Source organism: Lepidochelys kempii, chromosome 16 (genome assembly GCF_965140285.1).
Source record: "Lepidochelys kempii isolate rLepKem1 chromosome 16, rLepKem1.hap1, whole genome shotgun sequence".
Classification (NCBI taxonomy): Eukaryota; Metazoa; Chordata; order Testudines; family Cheloniidae; genus Lepidochelys; species Lepidochelys kempii.
Window position 1 is genome coordinate 25055780 of NC_136395.1, and position 22839 is coordinate 25078618.

The 22839-nt window shown below is 41.1% G+C and overlaps 2 protein-coding genes across 5 annotated transcripts in view; one reads left to right on the forward strand and one right to left on the reverse strand.

Moving 5' to 3' along the window:
* Positions 1 to 18632, reverse strand: RBM18 (RNA binding motif protein 18). The gene is made up of 6 exons (XM_073314104.2): positions 18507 to 18632; positions 17845 to 17963; positions 8582 to 8708; positions 6862 to 6948; positions 3164 to 3249; positions 1 to 1322 (listed from the first exon to the last, which is right to left on the reverse strand). The coding sequence occupies exons 1-6, from the start codon at positions 18507 to 18509 to the stop codon at positions 1163 to 1165; spliced, it is 582 nt and encodes a 193-aa protein (XP_073170205.1). The 5' UTR covers positions 18510 to 18632; the 3' UTR covers positions 1 to 1162.
* The window catches only part of MRRF (mitochondrial ribosome recycling factor), a 19886-nt gene continuing 15655 nt past the window's right edge, over positions 18609 to 22839 (forward strand). For 2 of the 4 annotated variants that reach the window (XR_012155238.1, XM_073314101.2), the window contains exons 1-3: positions 18637 to 18746; positions 20669 to 20877; positions 21479 to 21634. Coding sequence is in view for 3 of the 4 variants with exons in the window: in XM_073314101.2 (XP_073170202.1) it covers positions 20694 to 20877; positions 21479 to 21634 (340 nt within the window). In the remaining variant the exon portion in view is untranslated. The other 2 variants (XM_073314102.2, XM_073314103.2) reach the window with 2 other exon arrangements.

The window sequence follows — 22839 nt, forward strand, 5'->3', positions numbered from 1 at the left end:
GTGTTGCAGAGAATGTTTAGGGAACAGGATGTGCTGTGTGCTATTTTAAGTGAAATGCCAGTCCATTAGAGATAAATTGAACACTTTCTAAAGCAAAGATAATCCCTACCATACAGTTGCACCACTATGCCACAGATCCCAGTCACCCATATTTTCCTAACAGTCATAACCAAGCATCTTTGCTAACCAATCAAAAAAAGGAATTAACCTAGTTTGGGTGGATTTTTGAGGTAGTCTTTCTGACAGATGTCTCTGGGGCAGCAACATTACAGTGTCACACTGTCACATCTGGTTTATGGAGAATAACTTCTAAGGGGGATTACATTTATGCATGCTAGATATGCTACTGTAAAAACTTTAAACAGCATTTTCACACCATAAAATTCTAGTGTTTTGCACATGATATTTCAAGATCCATATTTTAAGTATTGTCATTTTAGAAGCACAGAGTAAATTCAATTATGTATAATAATTTAATAATTCCAATGCATTGAAAGAGACACTTGCATTTCTACAACTGTTCTGAAATATTAACATTTAAAATCCTTTTGCTGTCCCATGCTTAGATCTGGCTTTAATTTATTAAATTGAGGTGTAAAACAGATTTGCTGTCTTGTGTATAAATATTGCATTTTTATTTGCTAAAAGACATTGCAAAACCCATTTTAAGTTTGTTGTATGGAAGATGAAAAGGATTTTTTATGGTAACTAGTGAATGTTTATCAAAACTTAGTGTTTTCCCTCTGCTTAAAAAATATTTAAACCAAGTGGAACACTTTCTACGTTTTGGAAAAAAAAAAAAGAGAGATACTTTCTTAAATTTAACATTCAGAATTAAAATGGAACATTCCTTGTGTTTTCTTTTCTAACTGCATACTGGCTAATGTTTCTGGTCTTACTAATGAAACCAGACTAGCAACATGGATTGTCTAAATGTTAGTCACAAGTTTTGGATGGAACCTTATTTTTTCTGGACAGCACTGAATTCTGTACATACACAGACAGTACGGCACAGTTATCAGAAAATTTAAAATGTTATGTTACAAAACACTGTAGCATATGCAGTGAGATTGGGAAGGAAGGTGCCAGCTGAGCACAAAGGACAAGAGCACTGGAGGTGTATAAAACAGTCTTTCTTGCTACCATTATCCATTCATAATCATCATCTTCTAGATTTCCAGGCAGTTCTGGAGTAAGGAGTAGTCCTTTTTTTATCGGGTGGTTTGAAGTAGGAATAAGCTGGTGGTGTTGGATATTCCGCATCTGGATTCTCTGCCATCATTTTCAGCTTGGCTTCAATGGCTTTTATTTTTGCACTGACACTGGAAAGGGGAAAAAAGTGGAAGAGAGAAGTCTAGTTTGTCTTTTACTAAAGACTGAACAATGTTCTCAAATAAACCAATGTCTCTTGCATCAGAATATTCAGATATGTCAGGAGTAGTTAGAAGGTGGCTAATGTTACCTTCATAAAGTAAAGGTGGTAACCAAGAATCTACCAGCATAAAGATTGATGTACACTTGCATTTTGAATGCTTTGTACATTTTGGCTAGTGGGAGATCTGACCTGCATTACTGCACAACAAAATAAGGATCCCCTCCCACCACACACACAAATAGATGTTCTCTTGTTCGCTTTGAACCAGGAAAGCATGCCTAAAGTCTTCTCACTACATGCAAGTAATGCTACTTTACAACTAGTCTGAGCAAGTTATGATACCATGCAGGAGTCAGCCTCATACAAAGCCACTAGAAGTTGCAGGGAAAAATGCAAGCCAGGCACTTCCTTCAAGCTCAGAGTCAATGGAATTTTCCAGTCCTGGGGTCGAGTACAACTATGCTGCCATTAATATAGAGAGACCGTTTTTCCAGCTTTGTCAGAGCTCCTTGCAAAGGAAGAAACTCCTCCTCTGCCCCATCTCAAACTCCCAGAGCCCTCTGTCACCAACACTCTCCTACTAGGTAGGGACAGGACGGCACTCCCTTCTTCAGCTCACATCAATGTACTCCTCAGTCAGAGCACTGGGTGTTTACTACTACAACTCCTATGTTCATCCAGTGAAAACAGTCCCAAATGACAGTGACCAGTGGAAATTGGCTAGTACTAGTGCAAATTTCTATAAATTTCAGCCTAGTTTTCTTTATTTACTGGCAATTCAGTTATACTCAGTCCTATCCCCATATAATGCTTCATTTATATGCTACAGAATAATTAGACATTTATATAAAACATTTAATTCAAGGATCACAAAGTGCTTTAAAAATATTAAACGTCACAGCTTCCCTGTGTGATAGGTAAATAGTTTCAATTATATGGTTTCTCTTAGTGGACTACAGAGTGATCTCTTCTCACTTTTTTATATGGAGTCTTTCCTCTTGCATCTGCTCTTTTAGATCCAACCTTTTGCAACCATGATTCAGAACTGTTATCTGATGAACAGAGCATAAAGTTATCTGCTAGTTTATTCCTTTGGAGATATTTAACTTGTAAATCATCAAGGAAACTCATCTTAAGAGATCAGGCTAAAACAAAATTAAGTAAGGAAGCATCTAGGCTTGTAGTTTTCCCACTGGTGTAACAAAGGGACGTTTATCTTTTAATAAGATTAATTATCTTTCCTGACTTCCAATCAAGTAAAACATGTTTTTCTCAACTAGAATGTTCTTCTAGAGTTGTAAGTGTGAGAGGTTGAAACAGTTTCTTGGGCAGCTAAAATTGCAGTATTCAGAATATTGCATGGTGCACACACTAATAAAACAGTGATCCCAGTGTGGCTACCAGAAACTGATAGAGACAAATGGCTATTACTGAAATACATCTGAAAAATGTGGGCATCTTTGGCCAGGTGTGGTCATGGGACCTGGTCATGGTGATGCATTACACTTAAAAAAACCAAAAAACCAAAAACTATCAGGGGTTTCATGTATCAATAAAGATAAAAGTTAAGTGTCAAAATTGTTCTGCATTAGATCAGTTATTTTGCAGCCTGACCCACATTCAATAAGATACAGTAGTTAAAGTGACTGTTTTAGTTAGGATCCAGAAAACAAAACACAAAACCAAAAAACCCTAATTGTGGGCCCATTTCTGCTTCCACTGAAGTCAAAGGGAGTTTTGCCCCTGGGCTGACTGATCTGGCCACATTTTAATTATGTGGGTTCCTACCTTAGGTTAGACTGGGTTGGCTCAGTGCTGGAAGACGGTTCAAGACTGATTGGAAGAATTTTTTCGTTTTTATTATGATCATATCTCTGCAGGTGAGAAAAGAGACTTTTAGTAATGATATTGCTTAAGTGAACTTGAATTGAAGACAAAGGCTTAGAAACACCAGGTTCGCCAACAGACACACTTCCAGCCTGGATTAATCTCACTTTATATTCTGCTGGCAAGCAAGAGTCTGTACAACTTTTGCCAAAAAGCCTTGAGTTTAAGCTACACCGTAAAATGTAATGGCCCTTACAAACGTATTTGTTTTATTTGAAAATGCCTCAATTTGGAGTTCACATATGGCTAGAATGCTATATGATTACCATGTGCACTTTATTTTGGATCATTAAGGTTTATTGTACCACCATTTAACATGTTTAGAGATGCTTCTTAGGAGTATGATGTGTGGTGGTGGGGAAATATTCCAAATAGAACATATAACATATGTTCCCAGAGCTCCCATTGGCCGGGAACGGCGAACCGCAGCCACTGGGAGCTGAGAGCGGCCGTACCTGCAGACGCTGAGGTAAACAAAACGTCTCGTGGCACGCCAGGGGCTTACCCTGAACAAGCCACGAACCAAGTTTGGGAACCCCTGGCCCAAGGTAAGCCTACCATAGGGTACTAATAGATATGACCTTTGTAGAAGCACACCGCAGAACCAGAAGGGAACACAGAACACTTGTTTCCTGTTCGAATGCAGTCATATGGAATTCCGCTGTGGAAAAGTAACGCATTCGACAACAGTTCAGAACCAGCTCCAGTCATCAGAAGGCAGTTTGTGAGCCTCTCTTTTCTGACTGCAATGGGCCTCCTGAAATATTTTCAGTGTGTTCTACTTCCATGTTTCACTTGGCACAAATTCAGGTTTGTTTTTCTGTAGAACTGCTCAAAATGACAGCATCTAGTAAGGTTTTTTTCTTTTTAAATCCTTGGCTGTTCATCTTAAAACTATGTAGCGTGGTGCTGGTATTGCCTAAAATAAACACTTGTCACAATAGGCAAAAGCCTCCTGCAGTTAAATCTTTCCATTCAGAGAATTGCAAATGCTGTTGCAAACTGAATTAAGGTATTTTGCACATTATTTGCGATACTCCCACACTGCCTGTGCATTAGGTTTTTCTGCAGAATTCCTCTCTAAGCAAACATTTGCTGTACTGACTGAAATTCCATTTATGATCTGACCATTTTCCATGCATAGAGAAGCGGGTAACATTCTACGAGAGTGCTACAGAATTTAGAGTTAATCAAAAATGGAGACTGGGTTTCCAAGAATTTGTATGTACGCTAAAAAGTACTGAGCCCTTAGAGCTTGATAATTAAAAAAACACGGTGGCCCTTAACAAGGCTACCTGTTTCCTTAGCTTTCAACACAAATACATGTGTGTATTTCACAGCACAAAGGCTGGGGGAATTCCATATGTAACATTCCACATTGGGTAATTTGCTTTTAAAAGCAGCAAGTCACTCCCAAAAATCTAATTTTCCCCAAAGAAAATAATGAAAGATAGTTGTTAAGTACAACTTGGTAACCCAATGGCAGGGAAAAGACCACATATAGAAGAAATTAAAAGATAGGAATAGGAGAACGACCATACTGGGTCAGACCAATGGTCCATCGAGCCCAGTATCCTGTCTTCTGACAGTGGCCAATGCCAGGTGCTTCAGAGGGAATGAACAGAACATGGCAATTATTGAGAGATCCATCCCTTGTCATCCACTTCCAGCTTCTGGCAGTCAGAGGCTAGGCCGTGGTTCTCATCTGCGGGCTGCGTGCGGCCCAATCAGTACAGAGCTGTGGCCCATGTGACATCCTCGGGACCATACAGGTAGTACTGGATGTGGCCCACAGTGGTAAATAGGTTGAGACCCATTGGACTAGGGATACCCAAAGCATGGGGTTACACCCCTGGCCATCTTGGTTAATAACCATTGATGGACGTATCCTTCATGAACTTATCTAATTCATTTTTTAACCCAGTTATACTTTTGGCCTTCACAACATCCCCTAACAAAGAGTTCCACAGATTCATTGTGCATTATGTGAAGTGCTTCCTTTGGCTTGTTTTAAGCCTGCTATTAATTTAATTGGGTAACCCCTGGTTCTTGTGTTATGTGAAGGGGTAAATAACACTCCCTGATTCACTTTCCTGAGACCACTCATGATTTCAATAGACCTCTATCATATCCCCCCTTAGTCATCTCTTTTCCAAGCTGAAAAGTCCCTGTCTTTTTAATCTCTCCTCATGTGGAAGTTGTTCCATACCCTTCATCATCTTTGTTGCCCTTTTCTGTACCTTTTCCAATTCTAATATATATTTTTTTTGAGATGGGGGGACCAGAACTGAATCCAGTATTCAAGGTGTGGGCGTACCATGGATTTATACAGTGGCATTTACCGTCTTCTTATACAGAGGCACCGACTTCCACAGTTCCCGGGGGATGCTTGACCCCCGCTCTGCCCCAGACCCTACCCCCACTCCACTCCTTCCCCCAAACTCCCACTCCCTCCCCGCACCTCTTCCTGTCACCACTCCTCCCCCTCCACCCAGCGCATCCTGAATGCTGCTGAACAGCTGATCTCTGGCGGGGCAGGAGGTGCTGGGAGGGAGGGGGTTGAGCTGATCAGCGGGACTGCCAGCGGGTGCTGAGCACCCACTATTTTTTCCCAGGGGTGCTCCAGCCCCGGAGCACCCACGGAATGGTTCCTAATATTCTGTTCGCTTTTTTGACTGCTGCTGTACATTGAACAGATGTTTTCAGAGATCAACTATGACTCCAAGATCTCTTTCTTGAGTGGTAACTGCTAATTTAGATCCCATCATTTTGTATGTATAGTTGGGATTACATTTTCCAGTGTGCATTACTTCGCATTTATCAGTACTGATCAATCAAAATTTGTTAGTCCTTACTACAGTGCCTCTCAGAGCAAAATCAACATGTGTTAAAATGAAAGGTAAAGGTGATTTGTTTTTAATAAGAAATGTGTTGTTTTATAAATCAGAAGTAAAAGAATCTACCACCTGCAGCGCTTTAGGAAGCAGAACAGAAAAACTAGGAAATGCAGAATCAGTGACACACCCTGTCCAAAAAACAGTACTGGGGAGAAAAAGTGATCTATAACCTCAGCTTCAGGACATAAGCCCATCACTAGCTGATCTCTTGTGGGCAAATTATTATGGAAATTCTAAGATCTTCTAAAGTTCCTGGCCAGTGTTGTAGACAGGATGCTGGCTTTGATGGATCACTGGTGTATTCTTGTGGGACAGTTCCCATGTTCCTAAATTTTACTGGGATTATATCAATACAATTGATAAAAATCTGATTCTTAATATTTATCACGTACAACTGATTATGATAAAAGACAAGCAGTCAGTCTGCAGAAAACATTCAGTACACAATTTCTAAAGGGTGAAAATATGTAAGGAATAAGATGGGCAGCAACATTCGTATACCAGGATGTGAACAAAATAAAAGCTGAAAATAAGATCACACAAGAAGCTTACACAAGTTCTGAATGCTGAAGTGAAAAGTTAAGAGTATAGAGAAGGACAATTATGCAACTCTCCCTGCTTTTGATCTAGCACAGAGAGAAGATTTTTGTTTCAAATTATGCATCCTCATAAGGCAGTCGAGCTTTGCAGTCAAAAGCTTACCTTTACTTGTGCATGTGCCCATCGCACCACCAGTTTCTTGGAGAGGGCCAGCTTACCATTGAGACACTGGATTGCTTGTTCTGCTTCCTGCACCAGAAGACAGTTCAATAAATAAACCAACTTAATTTTCTACCAAAATCTGTCCAAGGACCTTTTCTTCCATGTACAAGACTGATTTACAGGGACAACTGACTAGCATCATAGAATCAATCTATGATGCTGTTCAGTTAGTGTTTCTGGGAACCCTAAGCACACATGCAAGCTACAATGCCCTTATAAACCATTTCAGAGATTACTCAAAAGGAAAACTTTTACTCAAGGCAGAATAAAAGCATCACAGAAACTTCCAATGAACCTGATGTAAGGAACATTGGAACAGTGTTTCAAGGAGGTTTAAAATTGCTCGGTTTCCTATGGTAAACACCTGCAATTCACTATTTGTATTTCTCTCAGTATTGCTTGCCTAAACTATTGACTTTACACCTGGACTCTGTTAAATAATCAGTGTTAGAAAGATCTGAGAATGAGACAAAGAGACAGAATATGAAGGTCAGCCACAGACCACACAATACATCATGGATTTCCTGAATCCTTAATATTAACTGGCTGATCCAGACCAGGCCCTACTGGATCCTGCTATTTCTTCCTATCCAGCTTATTTGTCTGTAGCTGCATCTGAAAAATGAGCTTCAAAAGGTTCCATTAAAGTCATCCTGGCTTGCTAAAAAATTGCAGAAGATGGGGGTAAGGGGGAAGACTATAGTCATTAGTATGTTGTTTGCTTTAACTTTGAGTTAATTTCTTGCTCATTACTTTAAAAAGCATTAAAGTTAGAATTACAACAGCATCTTTCACTTACTCTGCTGCCCCACAGTGCTTCTATGCAGTGATCCCACTACTGTTAGCAACCTTCATTGCGGTATTATTTTCCCCAGTTCCTCCCTTCCATGCATCAGTGCTCCAATGTTACTTCCTGAGCCACAAGGGAGTGATACTAAGCGGTATGTTGTGGCTTTACCCCACCTCCTTATTGGTGATACAGCAACAAAGGAGGAAGGCTGCACAAAACAAACTCACTTTACCTGTGTAGCTCCTCACAGCTACACCCAATCCTAGTTGAACTGTGACAACATTTGTGACTATGATACTACAGGTAACTGAAATTTCAACCCATGCTTTATAATATAAGATAAACCCCACAGGGATCAGAAGGAAATATTTCTTCCCCACACTCCCAACAGATGCACAGCATTACACAGGTGGAGAATTGTATGAGGGTGGGAGTTTGTGTCTTCCTGAAGCATCAGGGTCTGGAAGAGTAAAATATAGGGAGAAAACAGCAGCAGTAGTCCTAGGTTTAGTATGCTACACAATATGAAACTAAGAATGTATATGGGTCGTCAACAAGCACTTTAGTACCCTACTAGACTACCATCCAGTAAATCTAATGGCTTGCCTACTAGAGTTAGCGTCAAAAAGCTTTAACAAAACAGCCCCCGGGAGGTGGTGGGGGAAGCACCACTGTTACTTCTAGGGACTGCACCATATGGGTGGGATGGGTATGCAGAGGGGTTTATGTACTGCAAGGCACCTGGGCACCTCCTTTTCCCCTTCATTACTGTCTTCCATCTCATCTTTCAGTTGATGAAGTTAATTTAGACAGTAAAGGTAATCAGCCAGTCACAAGGATCAAATGTTAAGAGAAAAAAAGCCAACATACCTGCTTGGTTTCAAAATTCACAAAACAGTATCCTCTGGGCTGCCCCTCCAATGCGCCTGACTTATGGAAGAGAAAGTCAAATTGCTTTACTTTGCCAAATTTCTGAAGGAGTTTGAGGAGGTGGTATCTGAAAAGAACGAACACAACACAGACATTTATAGGCAACCTTGCACATGAAGTTACAACAATGAAATTTTAAAAGGGTGAAGAAGTCACCACATAATTCAGTGACTTCAATCCGGTCTCAAATGTGTTCTCTTAAGAGTATGCACTCACTTCCATATATTTGCCAACCAGTCTAGTACACAACATCCCTCTGTGAATATCATCAGTGGCTGTTTTGTCAACTCACAGCACAAAAGCCTTAGAACATAATCCATCCCCAGCAGTGCCATCTAAAGGGTTTGCAGTCTGGGCTAAATTGCGAGTTAGTGACATTTGCCTGACATCAAAATCAGAGAATCAGCCAGATACTGGAGGACAAAACTCCATAAAGTGACTGAGAAGTGACAGAAGACGAGAAAGAAGCTGGTCAAATTTTGCTTTTATGTCAGCCCAGTGAGACCTAGTGATATGTTTCTGGTTGAGGCACATAACCATTGACATGCGCTAACCGTTTAATTTCAGCTATGGACATGAAGATTACAGGCACATCAATTTAACATTATCTTGCACTATTAAATGTGTTTTGTTAAACAAAGTATAAAAACCAGCCACACAACTGCACATACTACTAAGATTTTGCACTTGATTTGTCTGCTTTGCAGGCTAGTGCACTAGACACACAATAAGCTTTGCAGGCTAGTGCACTAGACACAATAACAAAATAACTAATTTTGTTGGTTGAGTTAAAGAGATTTCTGCAAGTTCTCTGAACTTTTGTTAAAACAACGAGGAGTCCTTGTGGCACCTTAGAGACTCACAAATTTATTTGGGCATACGCTTTTGTGGGCTAGAACCCACTTCATCAGATGCATGGAGTGGAAAATACAGGAGCAGGCATAAATACATGAAAAGATGGGAGTTGCCTTACCAAGTGTGAGGTCGGTCTAACGAGACAATTCAATTAACAGTAGAATACCAAGGGAGGAAAAATAACTTTTGTAGTGGTAAAGAGAGTGGGCCATTTCACAGTTGACAAGAAGGTGAGTAATAGTAGGGGGAAATTAGTATTGGGGAAATTAGGTTTTGTAATGACCCAATCACTCCCAGTATTTATTCAGACCTAATGTGATGGTGTCCAGCTTGAAAATTAATTCCAGTTCTGCAGTTTCACGTTGGAGTCTGTTTTTGAAGTTTTTTTGTTGAAGAATTGCCACTTTTAGGTCTGCTATTGAGTGACCACGGAGACTGAAGTATTCTCCTACTGGTTTTTGAATGTTATAATTCCCGATATCAGATCTGTGTCCATTTATTCTACCACAGTCTCTGGATGATGGCAGCTGATTTGAGAAGAAAATAACTGGACCACACTTCACCTGGCTAGACTTCTTCCTCCATAACAGGAAATATTACCTAGGAGTTACAGCAGGGAACTGAATCAGGTCTCTTAGGAGCCAATGCCCAGGTCTAACAGTGACTTGCTGTACAGGTTTAGCAATTCACCTGACCTCTCTGTGCCTATTTTCCACTATATTAAATGGGTAGAATACTTGCCTCTCTACCTCACACTTAATGTTTGCAAAACTCTGAGATTCTTGAATGAAAGAAAGAAAAAAAAAAACCCCAGCATATGCACAAACTCAAATTCAGTGGTTGACCCACAACTGCCAGCGTGTCAAGGACCTTCAGCAAGACACATGAATAGCAAGGGTGCACAAATATTTTCCCTAATTAAAACCTGTTTCAAACATCTTTTCAGGCTACCGGCAAGAAAGTTCCAGGAATCTGAGTAAGCTTCCGGGACTGGCCAAAGTGGACATGCAGGATGTGTGGTGTTAGAGGGTAAAGGTGCAACAAACCTTCAGGCCAGTGGTGGATGTGGAATTAAGCAGATTTTAACTGATTACCAGAAAAGCCTTCCACCTCTTACAAGCACAGATGAAATACTGATGTGGTATTTCCTACACTATGTTCTTCCAAAAGACCTGTAAACACTCAATCGCTGCTCAGGGGAATATGAACAAACTAGACATCAGAAAATATATTGAAAACTTCTAAGCAAAATGGAGGAATTAACTAGATGCTGGCAAACTTCACCACTCCCTCCCTTCCTGTTGCATCCAATGCTACCCAATCAACAAATTCAGACACAACTGAACATCCATTTCTAGAATGTGCACTCCTGAGATGCTAAATTCCTCAAGATATGGAGACCATTCCTTGTTGCATCCTCCAGAGCCAGGAAACATGTTGAAATTCCAGGGCCTTTTGAAAGCCATTTTCACATAATTAAGTAATGTTTTATTTTAGCTATTTTTAGGAGTATGAAAATAGAGCCCTGACCAAACTGTTCTTTCCCCAAATATTGTTTCAAAGTAGAAGGAAACAATGTTTCTGACCATATTTTGTTCAGAAACAAAAATACCCCTAACTTATATAGCTACCTTGCCAAAGGGAACAGAGTTTGTTTTTCTTGTGAGAGCCCACACATCCAAATAGTGACTATTTATTTTTACTTTCTTGGCAGCGGAGTGGTAGTTTGTAAATGTCCTAAAAATACAATAATCTGGAAGATATCTCCAGCAGATTATATTTAGGTCACATTTGACACAAACACCCTTTATCATCAAGCCACAATTAGCTAAATTTATACAAATGCTGGCTAATTCTATTCTGGATGAACCAACCAGAATTGCAGTCTTGTATGAGTAAAAAATGGCAGGCTCTGTATATGCCTTTTAGCTATTGATACTTTTAGATCATTAATAATAATCAGAAGTTTAACCAATGGGGTTTACAAGCAAAATGAAATTTAGAAGTGAAGGAAGACCTGCCAAGGAAGTATGTAGTCTGAAAAAAGTGGTCTGTTGTAAAAACTCCATGCATGAAAACTTTATTAGACCAACCACTTGGGCTACTTGGAGCTTTGAGCTATTCACACAGATGTGGCCCCCTCAGATTGCTGTAGCCAACCTCAATTTCCACTTCCTGTCATCTGATGTAAATGTGAGACAAACCAGCAGCTCTCCCATTTCCTTTTCCTTTGGCCTTCCTCCTGGCACCCTGAGCGCTATTCAAACACACTCAAGGCTTCCTCTGAACAATGCTATCCCAAGGATACCGAAAAGGTACCGGGCCACATGCTAAATCTATCATTACTAGGAATTTTCCCCCATAGGGAGCCAGTAAATGTCTGTAACAACAACTTATGTACACATTATTTTCTAGGTAGAACTCATTAGGTTAGAATCTTAGACAAGTAGCTGCACAGTGGAGGAAGGAGAAAAACATACTGTAGAAGCTTACACACATTCGATGGCTAAGAAAATGGAAGTCAAAACGTGTGTAAGTGGGTAACAAAGTGTAACATTGTCAATACAATATTTGCCTTTCCAAAATACTCTTCAAGTAATGACCTCAGAATGTTTTGCAGACAATAAGCCTCAACGGCTGTGAGGAAGGCAATTGTTACACTCATTGTACAGGTGAGTAAACTAAGGCACAGCAAGATTAAGTATCACATCGTAACAGGTTAGTGGTAGAGAGCAGAATCCAGATGTCTTAACATCCAGAACTTCACTCTAACTCCTAGAATAAAAGTTCACAAACTGTGGACTGTGAACAATCGGTGGTCTCCGGAAGAATTGCTGATAGTCATAGACAGATGTCTGGTCACATGACAGGGTGGAGAAAAAAAGGATTTTTTAAAAATCAGATTTGTTTTAAATTAAATACATTTTTCTTTTAAAAATAAACTAATTTAAAATTAATGTTGAAGTTATGACAGCCTGTATTAAAGGCCTAAATTTACTATAATCTATTACAATCATTTAAATAAAAATAACGTTCAAGCAGTCTGTTTGTTGCCAAAGTTTAAAGAAAGTCAAACCACTAACTGGTGCAAGTCACTGGCTAAGCACCTACAACCAGAGTTTGTTGAAGTGCTAAACCTGCTTTTGACAGCAGTATACTGCTCTACAGGTGCAGAATATTTGTTTAATTTCAGTTTATTTTACTATTTCACTGCAATGACTAGGCAATTTAAAGTTGAGAAACTGATTGTGAGCTGAAAAAGCAGGAAAGCTGGTTTTCCTCTTCCACTCTACGAATAAAAATGAGGTGAGAGGATGAGAGCTACTAGTTCTAACATCTTAAAGGACATGGTGACTAGAAACAATCAGCTCAGTTCATTAACTACAGATACTTCCTTTGTTTAATAAATCACTTAGTTTTAAAACAAAATGTGTTTTGATTAATTTTTTCTTATGTATTGATCAAAATTGAGATAGTTTTAACTAAAAAAATCATTTTAAAATGCTCTTTCTGGGTATTTTAACTGAATTCCAATTTCCATCCAAATTTAGCTTGATACAAATCATAAGTAAAAAAATCATACTCTAGTAAACAAAAACTATGTCATTCTCCATTTTCTAAAAAACGTTGTTGAGAATTCAGAATCTGAATAAATGTATGTGAAAATATATAATTGCTTAAATAAATGTGCATCATTATCATGTATCCTCCTGGTTAGCAAACAGAATCACCAAATTTGGCACAAAGACTACATTTAACTGCAAGTCAACATGATTTTATGGTTACCAACCAGTGAGAATCAACCTCTCTTTAGGAACAATCAACCCACTCTACCCCATGATATCAGGGTGGATTTGATTTAAATCAATTGATTTAAATCACTAATCAGGAAGACTCAATTTAATCATGGATTTCTACATTAAAAAGTGCATTCTTGTTGGCAGTTATAACCTTAATACATATTCTTCACAACTGGGTCTCTTTTATGGCCTGCTGCCATCATAGGTTTTCCCTTCTAGTGAGAGAATGGTATAGTAGATCTCAAATCAATGAAGGCTACACTCAGGAAGACCTCAAGACTTCTGGAATATGCTGCTCAAACAGTTTCACTTTTGTTTTTACTGCCTGTCCCTCCCTTCTTACATTTATCTCCAGACTTCTTTTTCTTGTCGAGATCTATTCTGCCCCCAACAATCTTCTTTTCACTGAACTTTTTGAAACTTGCACTTTTAGAGAGAGGTAAGAGATTGACTCTGTGTACACAAATTTGCAGAGGGACAATAGGGTTGGCGAGCTGTTATTTCTCACCCCTATATATTATTTATTTAAAACATTTTTGCTGTTAACAAGCATGTTATCCTTGGAGACAAAAATCCACAGTTTGAGAACTGCAAAACTAAGCATCTCTGATGGTATCTTCTAGACTGAGAATTGAGTCCCATTGAGTAGATAGAAAGATTAACCTAAATAATCTATACAGAAGTCCCTGGAACCCCATAAGATTGGGTCCCTAATCCATGAACTACTGGAACTCATTTACAAAACTTTTCTTAAACATTACATGAATATATTGTCTCATACTATATAATTCGAATTTATAATCCCTATTCCATGATGAGATATCTTTGAGCTATAATGTATCTTAATTAAAAGTACCTTTAGATAGGTTTGTTTCCTCAAAAAGCATTTTATCAAAAAAAATCTGAATAAAAAAAGCGGATTTAAAAAAAAAATCATTGATTTTTATCCACACTGGTTGCCACTGAGATATTATGTAATTACAAAGGAAAGGAGACGAGGTCTGTGCAAGTATGACTGGGAGAGGAGATGTCCATGGGAATCTCACTATTAAGACACAGTACATACCATGAAAAGAAGAAATCCTGTGCTAGTCCCATAATAGAATCATGGCCATTGTATCTGCCACACGATTCATTTTTGCATAGCCAATAGTCTCCTTAACTTCACATACTGGTGGTTAGTAATCTGTGGGAAGCAACACTCCCTATGCTTAATTTATAACTTTTTAATATTCATAATTGTACTGTGAGATTTGAGCTCAAACATGTATATTTTCTACTGTCTTTACAGCACCCAATTTGTGGCTATGGGTTGGTCTTTAAAGGGCTTCATGACTGTAAATACTCAGAGTTGGGACCTCCATTTAAATAAATAAATTTAAACCCAGTTCTTGAAGGAAGAACACCAGCTATTGGCATCAAGATGGTTTTACTCAATTATAAAAAGATGCTACATACAAATTCCAGTGGGCAATTCCCTGAAAAAACAGGGATCTGCTGCAAACAAGGACTGACATTTAGTTTTCACATGTACTTGTCCTCCTGATTGGTAAGCACAACTAGGATCCCTATGAAGGGCAGGTAAAAAGCACATGTCAAACTCAGAAGTGATCATGAAAAGGCAGGAGCCAAGAGATCTCTTCTTGTATGTAAACTTTTACTGACGTGACATGAAAGATTCAATTTCTTTACTCAGCACTGATAGTTCAAAGTGAAAAAGGGAGCTGCACGGAAGTAAACTCAAAGGCTGTTTAATCCCTGTAAATGGTGTCCTCTGCTGAAATGATTTTTAACTGTATAGTACTACTCAGCAAAAGAAGAACAGAATACTCTCACAAAACTGTGACTCAGACCTTTGTTATGCTAACACTAGAATACCCATAGGTCTTAACCCAGAATTACAAAACTTTAAAATGAATACAATTCATTTAAAAACAGATATTGCCAATAATGTGCAATTTATTTTAGTGACTGTTTTAGTGCTGGGAAAAAACTCCTCAGCACAGGTACAGAATGAGTAGCAGCTGGGCAAGAGTCACCCACATCTACTCACCAATATGTTTCAATCCTGTTATAGAGGGACCACCTCCGAGGGTGAAAGTGGAATTCAGCCCTCTGCCTTAGCGGAGACTACCAACAAGTGGACCAATTAATGCAAAATAACAGTGGTTTTTGTTTGGTAATGAACATCTGATCACCAGAAGGAAGTGGTCTGAGACACACCAAACTAATTTCACACAGATCACCTAAGAGCTGCCAGATGGTAACAACGTTCAGCCATTATTGATCTGGGCTGGATTTGAAGTGATGATCTACAGTAAGAGGCTCTAACAAAAGGTCTTAAAACAAGATGTAAGAACATCGCAGGAAGGAATGTCAGAGGAAGTTATACAGCCAATCTATTTAACAAGCATATTATACTCCTTCCCTCACACTGACCCTGCATCCTGAATCCCCAAGGACTTCACAAACAAATATTTCCAAGAGGCCATATATCTAATCATGTCATCTTGTGCAATTATTGAATGCAGGCAAACCAAAGAAATACAAATGTGGGGCAAAAAATGGTAATTAATGCAAAAGAGGTGGCCGTAGCCCAGAGCTGAACGATTGAAGAGGACATTACATTAATGATGGACTCCACTTAGAGACACGATTAGAACACTGCTCCCTGAAAAGGAACTGCACTTAGAACAAAAATGTAGCACTTGCAAAAACATAAGGAGCAGAACAAAAATTGGTTCCATGACTGAGACACATAAAATAGTCTAGGGAAAAAAAACCTATTTACTTGAAGCGTGTAAACCCTTGATTGTTCTATAAAAACTCCTAAGATTTTTAGTGTACCACACAACTAGCGTCTAATATTTTTACAGCAATCCACCTACTTCCCTGAGATTTTAAATGTACACTTGTGTTACCACAACATTTAATTTGCATTTAATCATTCCAAGGCCAGGGAAGTGTGATGCTTACACATTTATTGTAGACAGAAAATCTTAAGAGATTAGGGTCATGTTATATTCTGTATAGCAGCTGTTCAGTTACTAAATTAGTTAATTCCCTGTTTAGTCCACACCCAACTGCTGACAAGGACAAGATAGCAAAATAACCACCTGGATCTTCCCGCAAAGTGTCGCAACAAGTCTAAAGTTCCTGAACACATTTTTAGAAAAATAAAAGGATTCTTTTCATCTCCAGATTTCCAGTCGGAGAATTGGCTCTGGGAAACGTCACATCAAATGCACTTGCAGTGTGGCTACATGAACTCTCTCACAGGACAACTGTGCAGCAGGAGCTGTACTCTATATCTGCTGTCCATCTCTGGAGCCCTTTCCTACTATTTCATGCCTCTCTTTAGGAGGTACTGAATCATGGTGGTACCCAAGTACTACCCTGGCACCCAGTGAGATCCAAATGAAAACAAGTCAGCAATTCAGGCTAAGCACTCTGTTGCTCTAACTCAATGGTTTTCAAACTGGGGTCTGCAGACCATGTCTAAGATTTCCAAAGAGGGTCACGCTTTTACTTGAAACTTTTTAGGGATCCGCAAATGAAAAAGGTTGAAAACCACTACTCTAACTTATTAACATTAACTTCTAGATCGGTATGTTATTGAATCAGAAAATAGAGAAGGGCACTATTACACTATTTAAGATACCGTCTTGATGGGATGTCATAAATGTCAACACTTTAGTATCCTTCTCTCCCCCAAAAGGGCCAGCATGTCTCACCCACTGTACACTTGTAAATCTTCAATATTGTTTTCAGATATTGCAGTTACTTCTTTTAATGTCACTTGGGACTAAGTTTAACACTTCAGTATACAGTGGGTAGTGCTGGGTAAAAACAACTGGTAGTCAAATCAATACTAGCCAGCCCTTTCACTGGATGGTCTGTCTCTGATTTGCATTAGTCACTAGATACTACCCAAAAAGAAAAGGAGTATTTGTGGCACCTTAGAGACTAAGGAATTTATTTGAGCATAAGCTTTTGTGAGCTACAGCTTTCTTCATCAGATACAGCATCCCAAGGGAAGCAGAATGAGCACTTGTTTGGGAGCAATTAAATTAGGACTGGGCAAAGCATACAAAACTGCTAAACTCTGATGGCAAGAAAAGTCTCACTTCATACGTTAGCCGCTTTAGAGCTGGTTTCTAAAGTATCTTAAGCAAGTCTTCAGCAGCAGCTGGAAACTTCTAATCTAACTTGTAGCAATACAGTGGGAATGGAGGAAAGAATCAAGGGTCAGGAAACAGGCAATGTTTTAAGCAAGTATATTAACCTCTTTATCCACTAACTCTTTGCCAAGGTACCACACAAGGCTCTGAAGGCTTAACAGCTCCTAAATATTCCAGACATCTCCAGAAATACTTAATCTGCCATACATTATTGAATGCTGCTGATTTTAATGGATAGCAGAGACACAGGTGCGGTGGAGGAGCAGCAGTCAGAGCTGAGAACTTCAAAAGTCAACAAATTAAGACCTAACGTGCCTCCAGGTTACCAGCACTGCGATTTGCGGAAGTTAAAGCAGTTCAGACTTACTCGGTTATCTTCGGATCCAAGTTCCCAATCCACAGCCGATGGCCCTCCTGCAGAGAGCCCTCGGAGAGGATGGACGCGTTCTCCAAAGGCAGGGTTTTGATTTCCGCCGCCATCAATCTCTGCGTATGAGAAATGAAATCCTGACGCACTGAGTGACAGCTGCGAGACAGCCCGGGGGGAGCAGAGCCGCCGCTTCCCTCCCACCTTCGCCCGGGCCGGGGCGGGTTAGCGACCCCAGGACGGGGGCTGTTTATTTAAGCGGGGACACAGAAAGCCAAGGGGGGTTCTGGGGAGAAAGGAGCCCGGGCAGGGGACACGGTGACCCCACCGCAGGAAACCAGAGGCGGGCCCGGACTCGCACAGGGGCACGGGTGGGCGAGGGACGGGGTGGGGGAGGGCACAGAGAAAGGCCAGGCCGGGGGGGGGGGTCAGGAGGCCGGGGGGGGCTCAGGAGGCCGGGGGGGGGCTAGACACTGTGCTGGGGGGGGACATGAGCCTGGGGGTGGCAGCAGGGGGAGGCGGGGCGAGGCCGGGGGCTGTTGCCATGGTGAGGCCGGGGGCGACGCTGGCAGGAGTAGGCCGGGCTCACAGGGCCCGGGCGGGGGCGACGGGCCGGGCCGGGCCGGGCCGGGCCGGGCCCCAGGGCCGGCGGCCGCACTCACCATGGATCCGGCACTCCAGACTGGCGCTGCCAGCGGCGGCGGCCTTCACTCCCCTAGGCCCCGCCCCCTCCCTGAGAGGAGGGGCACGCCACGCCAACGTCTGACGTAAGGACGTGTCGCAGGTGGGTGACGTTGGCGCGGCGTGCGGCGCGGGGCTGAGCGGCGAGTGGGAGCGCGGGGCCGCGCTGCGGGGACCGGGAGACCGAGCAACGGCAACCAGAGCAGTGGGCGGGGCTTAAGGTCCGGGGCGGGGCTGAGCGAGCATGGGGGCGGCCTGAGAGTGGGGGCGGGACTGTGCAGGCAGCGTGAGCGCAGGGCACCTGGGGGCGGGGCGGTGGAGCTGTGTTCCATGGGGGCGGGGCTGGAGAACAGGGGCGGGGCTACACGCTATGGGGCGGGGCTGTGTACCACCGGGGCGGGGCTGGGGAACAGTGGGTGGGGCTATTCACCATGGGGGAGAGCTCCGGAGCAGGGGGTGGTTCTAGGATAAGGGGCGGGGCTTGCATTATGGGGCAGGGCTGGTAGTGGTTGGGGCTATGCACCATGGGGCAGAACGCCAGGAGCAGGGGGTGGGCGAAGGGGCGGGGCTTGTACCGGGGGCGGGGCTTGGAGTGCAGGGGGTGGGGCAGGGTTAAGTGGTGGGCAGGGGAGGTGCTCCTGAGGCCAGGGGCCCTCTTGGCCTAGGTTTCTGACACAGGGCTTCATAAGGGGTGTGTAAGGGTCAGGGAGGTGGGGGAGTCTGTTAAGCATGAGGTGCCTGGGGTGATCTGTAAAACCCAGCCCCTGGCATCTTGTGGCTGGTAAAGATCCCCAGGCATTGATATCACTGTGTGAACTCCTCCCCAGAGCCCAAAACAGGAAAGTATCTTCTGCCTGCCTAATTTCCTATTGCTGTTTTTAGCTGGGTGTGGTATTCCTCACTTCCTGTCCTAAACTGCAGGGCAGCATTGCTGTGTGGCTACTAACCTGCCACCACATTCTTCTCTGTCTTTCCGTCTTCAGTTGTTGCCAATTCTCCCAATTGTTCGGTCTCGCACTAGGCGTTATTTTTACGTAAGTCTCAGCTCCTGGATTCATGTGAATTCAGGAGAATCCCAACTGTCATTTAATTTTTTTACAAAGGTTCGTGGCTGACCTGGTCACAGAAAAATGCTTGAAAATGTGACCTATCTGTACCCTAGAGGTTCAAAAGCAAGAAGGCAAAATAAAAGAACCCCACATTTATTATTTATTAATAAATCGTATTTTTAAGTCAATCTCATAATATTCAAACGGTTGGGGTTGGCAGTAGTGTATTATTATTGTTATTTACTTGTTTTGTGGGAGCATTTTGGAAGCTCGGACAAACGGTCCCTGTTGTATTGTGTGTGGTAAAGAAAAGACAAGTAACAGAGAAAACAGTCCTGCTCCCAGAGAACTTAGAATCCAAGTGTCACAGAGGAAGCAGAAGTTGGACAAAACAGACAAAAGAAACATAAAAACAGCCATAGTGGGTCAGACCAATGGTAGCCCAGTATCCTGTCTCTGACAGTGGCCAGTGCCAGAGCTTCAGGGGGAAGTGTACAGAACAGGGCAATTATAGAATGATCCACTCCCAGCTTCTGTCAGTCAGAGGTTTAGTGTTGCCCTGAGTGTGGGTTTGCATCCCTGACCAACATGGCTAATAGCCACTGATGGATGTACCTTCCCCAGGGTCTTGTTCTGTTTGTACAGTGCCTAGCACAATAGGGTCCTGGCCTAAGTACTACTGCCATACAAATAATATATAGTCATCATTATTTTAAAAACAGGAAGGGGATTGAGGGATTCTAGAGTCTCAAATTTTTTGCCACCGAATTTTGTGTTTAAATCTGTATGCGACTGACATATTTAAAAGCATCTTGTCAAAAATGTGGTCATACCTGTGTTTCGAGTTTCCATCTTAATGCAGCCTCCACATCTCCTTGGCAGATGTCAATATTAATGCTATATGAGTATATTGGATCCAGTCATCCTGCCATTGAAATCAGCAGCAAAACTGCATTGATTCATTAGGACCAGAAGCAGGCCTGTTGTCCTCTGATCATTATCATGGACTGACAGTTTGATATTAAACTTGAAACCATTTTTACACGACGATTGTAGAAGACTGTTCTCGTATCTCCCATTTTTCGCTTTTCCAGGTGAACGAAAGAGTAGTTGTATGCCATGGCCATGGCATTAAGGTGTCTCCGTCAGCTGCCTCCCCTGTTTCATAATTCTCTCTCAGGACTAGTAAGGCCACCCCTGCAAGTACCTTTGAGGCATACAACCCTGATGCTGAATGGCTGCAGGCAGTGTGTGGTCCACCAGACAATACTGACCAGACATCTAGCTACCAAGAAAGCCAAAGGTAAAGAAAGAAGCCTCTTTACTAGAATTTGCCATTTCTAATTATGTATCCATACTTTGCTGAAAGTAGGATTTCCGTCCTGATGTCACTTACACCTTAATGAACATTCCCCTTCCACCTTTTTTTCTCTGGGAAGTACCTTTATTTTGGTGACCAGAACATTTTATTTTCTTCAAAACGCTCTAATATTTTTAGTCCTTGCGCAGCTGAAATTTAATTTTAAAATGCTCACTTAGCACTCTTGTTGCCATCAAGGTGACTATTTGCATGAGTAAGGCCATTAATCCCTGATCTGGAAAGGAATCTCGCAAGAGTCCACACCTGTAGAGATCTTTGCAGGATCAGGTCATTAATTAGCAATCTTCACATTCCATATTGAAATTAGTGTTGCAAAACACACAGCGCATGATGTGCAAATACATTTTGGATCACAGGCTTATCATTTACCATCTTAAAAATATATACTTCAATTTATGCTAACCTCCAGTTACTAATCTGAAAGTAATTGCAATGGCTCCTTTTTGTTTTCTAATGTGATAGTTCAGTAAGAGACCATGGTGTTGTCAGTGGTACAGAAATTAATTGTGTGTGCAATTTTCAGCTAAAGGTAAAGGGCAGACCCAAGCTAGAGTGAATATTAATGCTGCCTTAGTTGAAGATATTATCAGTCTCGGGGAAGTAAATGGCGAAATGAAGGCAGTGATGGAAGCCCTTAAGGAAGAATTCGGGAAAAATCTCAATATAAGAACCTCACCAGGTCAGTAACTTGCTTATATAATTCTCTACTGTCTATAAATAAATCCGCTGAGCCTTTCCAGCCCAGATCTGTGTCTTTCATTTTCTGTAAATTGATTTTCTTTTTATTGAGTTACTCACTGGGTACCCAATTACTGCAACCTTGAGATCCCCAACTAAAGACTTTCTTCACCCTGAGCTTGACCAGGAAGAATCCATTTTTGTTAATAACTTCCTGAAAATGGCTTTTGTAAGTGGGAGATGTCAAAAATGTCTAACTGAACTGTTTGCAGATGTGATGAAGAAGCAAGTTGTCAGCTAATGGTGCAGTAGGGCAGGAAAAATCCAATTGCCATTAAATTAGCCTTTTGGAAATTGCCATCAGCCTGGTGTCTGGCATATGCAGACTTCTTCTACAATGCATATTTGTGGTTAGTGACCTTTACAAACCCTGTTCAGTGAATTTTGTGTTCATAAAGAAACGTGAATATATTTGACCAAGCTACAGTTACTCTAGCACACTGAATACACACATTTGTAATGCGTATCCAGTTTCAGGGAGAAAACTTAAACAATGGCCAAATATGGATCATTCACCACCCCAACTCAGTCTCTAATGGAGTAAGAATGGGCAGCTCAATTGCTTAACGATTTATTTTAACCTCAGTTATTTTTTTTTTTAAATCATACTGATAAAGTGCCCCGTCTCCCCTGTGCTTTCTGGCCTGTTAACATTTTGCAGCAGAAACTACAAAGCAGATTAAGGGGATCTTAGAGTGAAATAAAATACTTTAAATTAGACAGTGAACTGCACCTCCTGTGGGGATTTAGGAAAGAATCTGGGGGCACAGAGGAACACCGTCAGCTTAAAAATCATATAAATCTCCTGTACCTGTGTTATAAGAGGTTAGATCATTTATACTGCAAGAATTTTAAATACTTAATTTCCACCTTACTAGTTATGTTCTTCCTTTACCATTTTCATTCTGTCAGTTTATTAGTCAGTTTCACTTTCTGGTTTTCATGCACTAGCATAATCCTGTGAAGTTTGGATTGCAAAAACCATAGGGGGATATATAAATACAAACTAGGACTGCTTGTTCTGCAAGGGAAGAACAGACCTATTTTAAAAATATATTGTTTTTTCTTCTAATGTCTGAATGCATAATATGAAGAAGTAGGAGTATGAATGCATATTATAATTTCAATGCTGTTCAGTTTTTTTAA

Bases quoted from the DNA above. Each gene is read 5' to 3' on its own strand.
- RBM18 (XM_073314104.2), bottom strand. The intron at 8,709-17,844 runs GTAAGTCTGAAC...CGTTCTTTTCAG, and splicing joins TTGGATCCGAAGATAACCGA to ATACCACCTCCTCAAACTCC. The intron at 1,323-3,163 runs GTAGGAACCCAC...TCCCCTTTCCAG, and splicing joins CCAACCCAGTCTAACCTAAG to TGTCAGTGCAAAAATAAAAG.